Raw genomic sequence first — 13,074 nt, 5'->3', positions numbered from 1 at the left:
CAACATGCTGCAATCTGTTCTTAACTAGAATTATCTAAAAATAATCACATTGCTAGGTAATACTGGCATTAGTCTATTTAAAATGTACTGTAATTTTGATATGCGGTCCTCTTAGACACAGAATTGCACTTCCAGGTGGGCTCAATAACTAATTTGGCAGTCAAGATTAGGTGACTGCATAGGTCTTAATCATTAAAGCTGAGGAAATAATCCCAGCAGAAAAACAGATGGCAACAAGGGACTCAAAAGAGTAGTGCTCACTTCTGGTACTTTTTGTATTTTTCTGATAATCTCTCAATCATTTTATAGTGTATAAAAGCAATAATATTCTCTAAATTCTGAACAAGCTCAGTGTGTAGGTATTTACATTCTACAGGAAACATTGTTGCTAAGCATAACGAAACCTTCCTTTGGGCTTACTCCTTTTGTGGTACATAGACATGTGAAGGAAAAGCATTTTTCAAACAGTACCTGCTATACGTTTCATAGCTGCACTGTATAATATTTAACAACTCATTGTCAGTATCTGAATCAAATTCAGTAACAGATTATTAGCTCCTTACATGAGTTTTGTAGTCTGACACTATACTAGTTATAGTAAATGCTAAAAAAGAATATTTAAAAAAGTTTTAATTTTTGGTAATGTCTCTTGGAAAAAACAAAATAACAGTCACTAATTCTCATTTATCTATTGTAGGTGCTACAAAATATTTTAGAAACAGAAAATGAATATGCTAAGGAATTACAGACAATGCTTTCAAACTACCTGCGACCATTACAAGTCAGTGAAAAGTATGTGAGTTTTGTTTTGTTTTAAATGAACTAAGGTTTAGAAAGTATGAACAAAATGTCTGTTTTACAAGCTTTACAGTTAAGTAGCTGCTTGGTACTGAAATGTTTGCATATAATCTCTGATACTTTGATTGTAAGATCATTGGTGCAGGGTCTGTCTTTTTGTTTTCTTTCTCCAGTGCCTAGCACAATAGGGTCCTGCTCCATGACTAGAGCTCCTAGGCGCTATGGTAATGAAAGTAAATAATAATAATAAATGCATACTTTCGTTGTCAAATCTATTACTTTTGGTTAAACCAGCAATAGAAGTACAGTTATATGTAGTTTTTTTGAGGTTGCTGCTGCTTACTAAGGTTCTTTATTTTTCTTGGCTCCAGATTAAACTCTGCAAATACTTCATATTTAATGGGAAACCTGGAAGAAATCAGTTCTTACCAGCAAATGCTTGTACAGTCGTTAGAAGAATGCACCAAGTACGTACTACACAAACAGCCTGCAGAATTAAAGTTGGGAAATTCTTTCTTCTGCATATTCTGAGGGACAACGTTGTTTCTGGAAAGTGAAACTTTCATTTTTCATTGCTGCCATCTCAAGGGTTGGTTCATCTTCTCACAGCAATGGGGTAATCAAGCCTTGAAAAGCCCACTCAGCTCTTTGTTCAAGAAGCAATGGCTATGAGTATGCAATGGCAGCAGCAGCAGGTTGAGAATAGGGACTTTGCGTTATGTCACTGGATGTATGATGAAGCAAAGCTGAGCAGATGGTACTGCTGGTACAGAAAGAGGCCTTTTATTGTGAGAGAAGGGAACTCTGGGGATAACCCTCTCTTCCACTGGAGAGAGCGAGAGAGATTGTTGGGAATGGAGGAAATGTGCGTGGTGAGGAAAATGGCAGGGAGATAATGTGAAAAAGAGAGTGTGTGAGTCAGGAGATGGACTAAGTATGGGAAAGATTATGTTCATAGGTTTAAATCCTGAACTCTGATAGTCATTTGTTTCACACAAGGGGGGAAAAATTAGAAGGAACATTGGTCCCGGCACCTGTAGCGTACTGTTCAATTGGGCTGTGCCATGGGCAGCAAAGAGATAGTGCTGCCAGACCTGCAGCCATAGGGAAGATATCAGGTTATCAAGGCCTCGCCCAACAGGGTTAGGTTGAAAGGTTAAATGAAGTGTTTTGCATGTACAGATTGTAGTTCTTAAAGCATTTTCATGGTTAAGATGTTATATATAAATTAATAAGAGAGCAGAACACTAATCTCAAGTATACGAGGAAAGATCTTTTACCATATAATAGCACAAATGCGGGTACCTCTGTCCTATAGATTCGTGTGATGAATTTCAGCATTTGAACTTACATGAAGATAATTATTTAGACTTTTCTACCTGATTTAAACTGTAGCAGACCACCTTCTTTTAATGTCCTTTATTTCCTGATCTTGGTACTTAAAATAATGGTATTGTGTAATACATCGGGAACATAACGGATGCTAGTAGTTGGGCATAGGAAACAATGCCCCAGGATGGCAGAAGATTGCAAATGTTTTATATTACATTCTCCTTCTAAACATATTGGCAATGCCTACTTGTACTTTCAATTTAATTTTCATCCTGGTGTACTGACTTGAGTTGCTGACTTCCTGCTGTTCTAATCCAATCCATCATATCTCCTGTAGCGTAGAGAGAATGTCTGCCATGATGTCTTGGTTTTTGTCAACTTGCCATGTTGTTTTGGCTTGCAGACATGTTCTATAAACTGCTAATAGGCTCAAAATAGGTTTATCATTTTATGTTTTTTGGCAGGGACCTTAAGGTTTCATCGTTCAGATACTTCATGTCACAACATACAGTGAAAAGATGTGTTGTGACCAAATGACCAAATGCAGATGCACTGCCAGAAATTTTAAATAGTATTTATGTTGTAGGATTGCCAGCCTAAATAATGTGACGTATTGACATGCATGAGGATGGAAATAAGTAGAATATCACTTAACTTCGTCTTCCCAAGTAGGGTCATTTTTCTGCCCTTTGAGTAGCTTGCAAAAGGTTCATTGGTTTGTATCTTAAGAACAAAGATTTTCTGGTGCATCGTTAGGACATCTAATTTGTTTAATCCTGCTTCTGGGATAGATTAAATTATTACAGAACATGTACGCCTTAGCTGCTTGATAAAGATGTGGTTTGTTATGGGTTTTTTGGCACGGTCAAAAACTCCAGTGTTTTAGAACATAATCTTTGCAAGGCAGTTTGGTTTTTTGTTTGCATCATTCTGAAAGTTTCTCTTGTGCACTAGGTTCATTTGTTCAAGGTTTGTCCTCCTTGAACTTGCTCCAGAACACTAGTATGATAACACAGACAATGTGGTGCCCCTCTGGAGCATCCCATCTGTCATTATTATTCTGGGAGAATTTCTTGTCTGACTGCCTAGGCACATAAACATCAGACAGATTATTTTAGGATTACTTCTCTCTTCATCAGGTAAGTGACAGTAAAAGTGCAGTATTTGAAGGGATCCTAACTAACCTACACTGCAGGACTTTTCATAGTGCTGGCTTCAAGTTAAGTTAAACTATTCTGTCCCTACAGATTTTGCCCAGCCTGTTGTCGTATTTTGGTTTCACTGAATAATATCTAAGGGAAGCAGGTCATCGGATGGAGTTGAGTGTGAGGTTCACAAATGGTCTATGAAATATCACTTGTGTGTGTGTGTGTGTGTGTGTGTGTGTGTGTGTGTGTGTGTGTGTAGAGCAGGGGTGTGGGAGGGGGTGTCAGTAAGGGTGGTGATTGAGAGAGATGGCTTTAACTGAAACCTCCATGGTTGTAAAGAAAACCTTGAAAATGTGAATTGAATTGTAAACAGAGTTCTTCCTGAGTTTGTAGGCAGCCTAATACAATAGCTTAGAGAAGTGTGAAATGCCCCTCTCTGTTCCTCTCAATGAGTTATTAATTGTGAAGCCTAACATGACAATATAAACGTCAGCATCCAGTTAATGTTGTTTGTTCCACTATCCCAAACTGCATCCTTGGGTGCCAACAGCCTTACTCCATTGCCAAGCCCTCCAGCTTTCTCTGACATCTTGTACACAATAATTCTAGGCATTGTCCTAGAAAAATCTGTGACGTTTTGAAAACTGAAAATGTGGGAACAGCATAAAGTAAGTAACAATGTGTCTGCTCTACTGGTTGTATTTATTGTTATATTTAATTCTGTAAAAAACTAAATTTAAAAAAATGTATCTGAAGCTGTCGCATTTCTAAGATTTTCACTAGAATGTTGCAGTATCCAGGGTCCTTGCAGCAGACTTTAGATCCAGTATTCTGCAAAATACCTAGGACCTTGACTATAGGATATAGTGGCATATAACACTAATATCACTTTCTGTGTTGGGTGCCAGTCCAGTTTGGGGTATAGTTTTTGTCCTTGGCATTCAGACTCATGTAAAGATTGTGACTGATATACTAGATATTGCATTTTTAGTCGCTGTTTTCAAAAACTCAGGCTATAGCGCTCCATTTTAAACCGAAGTAGTACCATTGATGCTAGTCCTCATTTATATCACAACAATGAGTAATAGTTATGTAGAGATATATTCATATGTAGTCATCTGAAAGCTTGTATAGTAAATGTGTAACAATGCAGGTTGTATATAATAGACCTATAATTCCAGAGGAAAAACATGTTTTTTGTCCTCTCACAACTCAAAGTGTCACACCACTCTAATTCAAAATGTATCTGAAAATAAAATAGCTTTTGGTCTGAGACTTGATACTTTAAAAATTATTTTATCTTGAAACTTCATATAGTTAAAAAATCAAAACAAAAAAAAAAAAACCAAAAAATCGCATTAATGCCGTCATTTGTAATGGTTATGTTGTCAGACCCTTAACTATAACTTTGCTAGCAGTGGAAAATTGTCATTTCTAAAGTAATTTATGTGTATATCATATATGTACATCTATTGAGTATTTTAAATTCCTGTAATTTGCTTTTTAATTACAGTATCAAAAATATGAGACTATTGTTGGAATGTCAGCTTCAGAATAAATGATATAAAATAACTATAATTGTTATTGGGTTTGAACATGCTAATTGCTAATAGTGTCATATGAGGTGGTGATAGATATTAACTATTGTTCTTTAGACAGCTCAAGAAGCTAAAAATGACATGCTTATTATAATAGATAATGTATTCATTGCTCCTGCAAAATAATAGAAAAATATTAATGACTGATGCATGAGGTAGAAAAGTCCAAGGGAATGAGTTACAGCACACTATGTGAGGGGGTGGGTATGTTAATTAGCTCATGTTGGTGGGGAATGTATAGTCTAATACGTGGGTAGGAATGTTGATTTTACTCATATTAACTGTGTAATCCTCTTATTAAGAAAATCATCTTCAATCAGGATTACGTTAACATGAACTAGGAATGTTTTAGTTTCCACCTGCAGTGTGCACATGGGAGAGTTACAGAGCAGCACTTTGTCTTGCACTGCTATTTACGTCTCCTTAGTCCAAACTGTGGGGCAGTATAGACAAGCTACTACTTCTGAACACATTCCCCTCATAGTGTTCAAAACATTCTGTTATCTGTTTGCATCCTTCCTGCTTTCTTCACCAACTTTATATATAATTGTTTTTATGTTATTTTCTGTTTAACCATCATACCTTAAATGCAGTGTTTTTGCATTACTGCAAATACACATAGGATGCTAACATGGTGGCAGATGCTCGTACTCCCACAAAGATGCAGATTTCTGCCATTGAGTCATCCCGGTATTAGGTGCTTTGAAATTTTTGCTGAGCATTCTGTGGTTAGATCAGATGCGTTCAGTTAACTCCAGTTGAGAAGTATTAGAGGGAACTTGGGTCCAGAGAGAACAAATGCTACAAGGAAAACTACCAGAATAGCTGATATTTCTTCACACAGTTGCGTGATGCACCCCTTTCCCCAAAAAAGCTAGCTGAGGAGGGTAGACAGGCTACTCAATGATTTTTCCAAATCGTTGTGACTGTTTGTGGTACTGACTGTACCACTTCTGAATTGTGCATGACTTTATGAAATTGTATCATGAAATTACTGTCATGGAAAGCCGGTGTGTAGGTGGATCAGCCATGAATTAGCAGGGTGGGGTCATGTTTCTGCCTGGCCAGAAAGAGGGTGAGTGAACAGCCCGAATGGATGGTCTATTCAAAGTAAAACAGGTTGGGACAAGGGTTTTTCTATAGCTGGGAAAAGACACTTCCTCCTCTTGTAAAAGGATGGGGATTTGGAAGTGATAGAAAGTTACAAGGAGGCAGAACGAAAGAAGCAGCAGTGGATTAAGGGACTACTTGGAGGGAACTAGGGGAGAGAGTCATTTTGCCCAGATTAAGATGAGGGAGGCTGCAGCAGGGGCAGGGTAGGCAAGGGAACAGAGGACCTTGCCTGCCTGGACTCAGATGGTTACCCAAGCGGAGGGTGAACTAGGATGTGAGGGATGTTTATGATTTCAGGTCTTTATTGTTTTGTATGCTTTGTACTCTCCTGTGCTTTACACGAATAAAGCTAAAAGAGCATAAAGATGTTAAACTGGGCAAAATGTGTGTGCTGTCTGCTTCACCAACTGCTGGGTACATCTGAGAGAGTTCAGCTGTAAACCAGAAGCTTCCCACCTTTGGGATGCAGTGCTGGGAAAGGGGGGTGTTTAAATATCAGGGAGTCTAAAGAGTCAGCAGTGTGCCCAGAATACTAGGCAGCTGGACAGCGGATTCCAACACTCAAAGAAGAGGCTCTGTGACTGTGCCTAGAGAGACCCGATTGGGGCGGTGGTTGGGCTCTGGCCAGGATCCAGGAGGTTGGGGTCCAGAGCAGCTGAGGCTTGACTTCCCATCAGGGCAGTCCTAGTAGGTGGCCAGGAATGGGGGTCACTAGGATTTTTGAAAGTCATAACTTCATCTTTGTTTTTGTTTTCTAGTTTTAATAGGTTTAGACTCAAGTTGTTAAGGTTGTGGAAAAAAAAATCTTTAAAATGTGATCTGGGTGCAGCTTATGCAGCTGCATCTTCCTGAATTTGCAGATCCCTGAAACAACAGCTCCATTTATTTAAGGGGTGTTAGCTCATAGGCTAACCATGAGACTTTTAATGTCTACATTGCTTTGTTGAGAAGTGAGGTAGTTAACATGTATGTAGATCTACACAATTCAGTCTGAGTAGCTGCTTTTTGGGGGGTAGGACTTTTAACTCCACGTGGCAGACCTGAAGTGGGGCACAATTGGTTTAATTTTCTTGAAGATCGATTTTCAAAAATTTGGAAAACACTGGTTAGGGTGGAGTACGTTTGTGGTGTTCAGTTACCATTAAAGCTATACCCCAAGAAGTGGTGTGTGTATGTAAATGTTTGGGGTTTTGTAGTATAAGTAATCTCTTCATACCAAGGTTGGAAGGTTACTTTTAACACCAGGAAAGTGACCTCCTGCTAAGAACTATTTTCACCAACAGGACCACCTTACCGGCTGCTGAAAGTTTTAACTGCTAGTGTTGGTAGGACAAAATTGTTTTTAGCACCATTACAGAAAACATTCTTGAGACTTGGTGAAAATGGTGGTATTCTCTCTACGCTAGCTGTTCAGCTGTTGTCAGTGCGGGGTCGAAGGGAGTCAGGGTCAATAATGGGTCATTTCCTAATGCTTAACCGAGGTCCTTTGCTGCGTAGGAGTAACAGGAGATTCTGAATTTAAAAATGTCAGTTAAATGGAAAACAATGTTAAAAAAGCTACAGAATATATAGTCAGAGGAGAAGGGTTGCCAACTACTCATTTCATGCTGATTAAAGAGCTGTACAGTAGCTTTATAGTGTTTTAGTTTGCTTTTCCCCCATAGTGCTGTAAACTGACACAGCATGTTAGATTAAGACATGTTCTTTGCTCCAAAGAGTTTACAAGCCGAGATACACAAGGTATACAAACTGAGGGAAAGAAGTGTTTCTCAATTACTATTCAAGGAAAGGGAAATGTGCAGAGAGGTAATTGATGAGGAGACTGCTGGAAGAAGAGAGCTGGGTGGCAGGAGCCAGTACATCTTGTAACAATGTTGAAGAGTTTTAGTACCAGATCAGGAGAAACCAATTATTTTAACAACTGCAACCAACAGTTCAGTTTTCTAGTCTAGACATAATTTAATTTTCCAACTACTTTTTTTCCTTGATTGAAAGTATAGCATTTTCTCCTAGCATAACAAGACATGCCTATCAATAAAATGTATACTTTTTAGGAAGCCTATAAATTATTATAATAATATTGCCAGCAGGCCAGATGGTAGTCAGTGAAGGAAAAAAGAAACTTGACTTGTGAATTTGGACTCTTCCTTCCTAATTCCCATCAGGGTCTATTTCCTCAAATTGAAATGACTTTGCAGTTGAAAGGGAGTTAGTTTAATTAGTCTGTTACTCATTAATATTTTCCAGGACAAAGCTAATAAATGTTGCGAAGTGGAAATATTCAAAGGAAGTAAGTGCGAAAGATAAGATTACCCACACAATCTTAACTTTGCCTCCTTTGCATTTATGCATTAATAAAATTCAGAGCCTGATTCTTCACTGAGTTACCCCAATTTTACACTCTGTTGACTTCAACACATGCACACTCCAGCCCCTTTCTCATAGAAATTTGAGAGATAATTATGCAAAAGAGTTATTAAAGTGTATCATGCCTGTATGTAATACAATGGTTATATCTCTCTGACAAATCAAAACAGATCTTCATCAAGACATTGTGAAAAGCAATTTTCTTGATAAAGGGCTGTCTCCCTGCCAAATTTCAACTTTCTTTTCCATGCTGAGGCTAAAGTGATTTAAAAAAAAATTCTCTCCTTTTAAAAAATGGCTAAATTGTTTTTGTTCAGACTTTTCAGCCAAATTCACCTTCATGCAGAGACCAAACATGAGAAATTCTGTTCTAAAAAGTAAATGATGGAAAAGGTTTATGAGCAACTGACAGGGGCTTGGTCTACACTAGAAAGTTGTATTGCTTTACAACTTTTTGTTAAAGCAACACAACCCCTCTAGTGTGAACACAGTTATATCTGTATAGAGGTACTTTATACCAGTAATACTATTCCAGTAGGAGAAGGGGGTTATCTATACCAGAGTAAGACACCTTTATGCTGGTATAACTGTGTCCATACTAGGGCTTGTACTGGTATAACTGTATTGGTCAAAAATCACACCCCTAAGCAACATCATGATACCAGTACAACTTGGATGTGAAGACAATGCCAAAGACTACCTTTAATTATAACTGTTGCTATACATTCTGCCTACAGTATGGTGAGATAGCTTTCCATGGCAGTATATGGAGATTATAGGGTAGAAGCATTGGGAAAGAAGATACACGTAGTTACTGATCCTAGGATAGATAGATGGTTATAGAGTAATAAAAGCAGTCCTTAATTTTAAATGGAGTAGGTTGAAGTCACCTTTCTCAAAGTGTAACGTGTTCTTGCTGTTTAATTCTTTGGTTTTGTCTTGATATTGTTGCTCTAATTTAATCTTCCTTTATGTTACTTATTTTAGGTTGCCTGAAGCTCAGCAAAGGGTCGGAGGATGCTTTCTAAATTTAATGCCACAAATGAAAAACTTATACCTTGCTTACTGTGCCAACCACCCATCAGCAGTAAATGTTCTCACAGAACACAGGTATGTTTATTTTTTACTCAATTAAAACTCATACAGAAAAAGTGATTAAAAACACTAAGTATGTATTTTTTAAAAAAGCTGTTAGGTGCACTTACTTTAAATATTCTTTAGCCTTTTTTGGTGAATATTCAGTGCGTGACAGCCTGTGATAACAAAACCAAAGTTATTCTGCACAACCAGTACGGTTGTATCACTCTTGGGAAAACTATTATTTGAGAAGATTTTTATAACTTAAAGAATGCACATAAACTTTGAACATGAAAAGGAAACTGTAGTGCATGATTTTAGTTTTGAGAGCATCTATGTGAAAATGTTGATTTTAAAAATTCTGGCATTACTGATTTTGGTTTCGGTAACTCTCTACAGTCTGCCACCTGTATGTTAGCCTTTGAAGGGTCGTATTGGAGAACTAACCTTCCAGCTTCTGAAAGCCGGGCTAGAGTCTAATCTCAGATGCATAAGCATAAATCACTGCATGCCTAGAAAAACTTGATACCTTTCCATATATATGTAAAATGCTAATTTTTCAATACAGTAAGGGCATTTTGCATTTCCACATATTGAAATTAGGCCTTGAATCTTACATTTTGAGAGCAATACATTTTAATGGAGAAAGCACTGAAAGTGTTCAGAAAATGTTAACTTAATACTCAGTCCTGAAAATGTCTATGTCTGTATTTAGCTTCACTCTGAGTAACTCCAGTTAAGTCAATGTGACTGTTTGTGACCATAAGTAATATGTGCATAGGTGTTGCACAGTTTATAAAGTCAGCATTTCTTGTATGTGAGAAGCAGGAGTTTGAGCTACCGTGGCTATTTTTAACTGCTGAGATTGTTTCCCTGTGTTTAGGGCCTCCTTCATTTATAGCACAGTTGCATACATTGTGTCTTACAGAGGGATAAAGTTTGGGGCCAGACTGTTGCTTTTAAAGCGACAGCCTGCATTCATGTAGATGTGGGGGGAGATCCATTTGCAGGACAGCTCCTCCTCAGGATTCCTAAGAAGCACATGTTGCAGCAGTTTTTCCAATACCTTTTCAAGGGGCTGGGTGTGTGTTTTCCCCCTGGAAGACTAGGCAGCTTTGGTGGCTGCTGTGGGCATGAGTCAGAGAACCATCCTATGTGGCAATTCTCCATCAAGTTAGAGGTCACAGGGGAGCTAGCAGGGAGCAGTGCCTGTAGTTCCCATCAGAATTTTTGCCCTATTCCTAGGCAGTGAGCCAGGGAAAAGGCTCTTTGACTCTCTCCATCTTCCTTTTGCAAAGTCAGACATGACTGAGGGCTTCATTTTCAACAATATTAGTTTTTCAGTAATACATTCTGTGGCCCAGTCATGCCTCTTACTTAGTCACAGTCTTGTAAAATGTAAACCTTTGAATCATTTAATACAGGTGATCTGTCCCCAACTTTTCCTTACCCTAAAGTTTTCTAATGTTTTGTGTGTGTGAAAAATGAAACTGAAAGGCCTGCTACACATTCCTTTGAAAGCAAACAGTGACAGAGTACTCTGTAAGAGCTGAAGACAAAGGAAATGAAACAAAATAAAATGTATAAAATGCTGTGACTTTTTCTTTCTTTCTAGGGATTAGTTTCAGGTGGTATTCTCTGTATACTGTGGGGTATTCAGACAGTCCAAGTCCAGTATTTTTAATAATCTTGTTCAGCCTAAAGATTTTCTCCTATTTTCTGCTAAGTGTGTGGTGCCTCTGCCTTCTTCCCACATGCTGGGCTAGGATTCCATATAAATAGGATGTGGGCAAAGGAAACATATATATTTCTTAAGATTTAGCTTTGTGTAAAGGTAAAGATTTATCCAGTGCTTCAAAACTCTTCAGAGAATAGAGGAAAAACCAATTCCTTAGAAATACAGATAACATTTTTATAATGGGGGAAGATTGTAGTTCTGTCACTGGGGAGAGGAAGAAATGTTGCTTCTGGAAGATATCACCCAGGTAAAAGATATTGCAGTCCCTCTCTGGCCTGTATAATCAACTTTGTGAAACCCTATAGGTATCAACATAAATATCATAGAACAATTAAATTATACACTATAAATATACAGGTAGTTTCAAGGTAATCTGTCGGTTTACCAGAGACAGAGAGCAAAGGGAAGCAAGTCCTGATGAATGAGCTCCTGTTTAACATGCCATATTATCTGTTTGAATGAGATGTGCCAATGGAAATATGAGCTCTGGATTTTTAATTGCCTCCATTTGAAACTTTAAATACTTTTTCTTTTATTAAACACAGTTATAGCAGGCCACAATGTGTGCCATTGAAAATTCTGTTTTCAAAAGCTATCATAAAGAAGCAAAAATTTAAGTTTAAGCAGTGCAACTTCAAAACTGTTGACCTCTCTCATAGAACAACAGAAACCTCTTAGGTTATAAGATTTCAAGGGTTGGAAACATGTCTCTTTCTGCCTTAAGCAACACTGAACATACTGATGGCACAAAGTAAAAATATATAAATAAGTAAAAATTCTAATAATAATACCGTGCAATGTCTCCTAGTTACATAGAACTTTTTCTGTTAACATAAAGATCTGTGAGAGATGTTTAATTTACAGTGAAGCTCAGGGATAGCATCTTCTAAAATAGTTAATGAAGGAACTTCTTTGCAATTATTAAATGCCAAAAACTAGGTTAAGATTGCAGAGTTATGTTTGCACTAAATCAGAGAATTCAAAAATTAAGATTGCAAAAGCAATGCTAACTCAGTTGCATTGCGTAGCTGTATATTTTATGGTATGTATTAATAGAAGAAACATGAATATTATTAAGCTATACATTTAACGAGTCTCTGTGCAATTCAGTGTACCAGCCACTATAAATTCTAGTCTATATCACTTCCTGTTCATGTTCTTCATGGTTCTGCTGTTAGTCGCATATAGCATCAGCATGAGAAGAGGCTTTCTTGTACAATTATGGTATAAGATGCAAACAATAAACCACTGTTTAAAAAAAGCTTTGGGGGTAGTTTTTCTGTCTTTTTTTTTTTTTTTTTTTTAATTATTATTACTTTCATTGTGATTGAAACAGAGTTTTGCTCAAATTTACAAAGCCACAAACATATATGTTGTTTTTCTTTTCTCAGAATTCAAAGTACTAAAGTAGTCAAAAATAAACCATTGAAATGAATGAAAATAAAACCCAGAATCCTAAATTTTCATTAATAAACATGCAAAAATGGAGGTAATATCTAATGTAATGCATGTATAAATTTGACAGTTGGGTCATCTATTCTTGAGTTGTTGCTCGCTTTCAGACAAGAACTCTCGCTTTTCACCTCCTCCATTAAGTTTGGAACAGTCTAAACTAGCCCTGTTACTTTGTTTCAGTTGTGGGAGTGTAACTTTATCCAAGCATTAGGGTCGCTAGCCAAGGCATTATTCTGCCAGTGAATACTGTTCTTTGTGAAATTGGGCCAGTGTTTTTATGTCCTGGATTATTACAGAGCCATCAACTTCCTTCCCAGGAATAAACCTGACAAGGCTTTTTCTTAAATGTTTTTTGGGTCTGTGTTCAGCAAGGGATTTATCAACTTTAATTTTTTTTTTTTTAAATCTATACAAGTAACATGTAAGATGACTATAACTACAAGCGTAG

The 13,074-nt window shown here is 37.4% G+C and overlaps 1 protein-coding gene across 6 annotated transcripts in view; it reads left to right on the top strand.

The window, feature by feature from the left end:
* Positions 1–13,074, top strand: part of ARHGEF7 (Rho guanine nucleotide exchange factor 7) — a 171,933-nt gene that overhangs the window by 92,503 nt on the left and 66,356 nt on the right. For all 6 annotated transcript variants that reach the window (XM_067563686.1, XM_067563681.1, XM_067563687.1 and 3 more), the window contains 3 exons: positions 698–792; positions 1,170–1,265; positions 9,344–9,466. In XM_067563686.1, coding sequence (XP_067419787.1) covers positions 698–792; positions 1,170–1,265; positions 9,344–9,466 — 314 coding nt within the window. The remainder of the gene's footprint in view (positions 1–697; positions 793–1,169; positions 1,266–9,343; positions 9,467–13,074) is intronic.

The sequence above is a fragment of the Emydura macquarii genome, unplaced genomic scaffold (assembly GCF_026122565.2).
Source record: "Emydura macquarii macquarii isolate MOO-44397 ecotype Brisbane River unplaced genomic scaffold, CSIRO-AGI_Emac_v2 contig_2531, whole genome shotgun sequence".
NCBI lineage: Eukaryota > Metazoa > Chordata > Testudines > Chelidae > Emydura > Emydura macquarii.
This window is presented reverse-complemented; position numbering and strand designations above follow the sequence as displayed.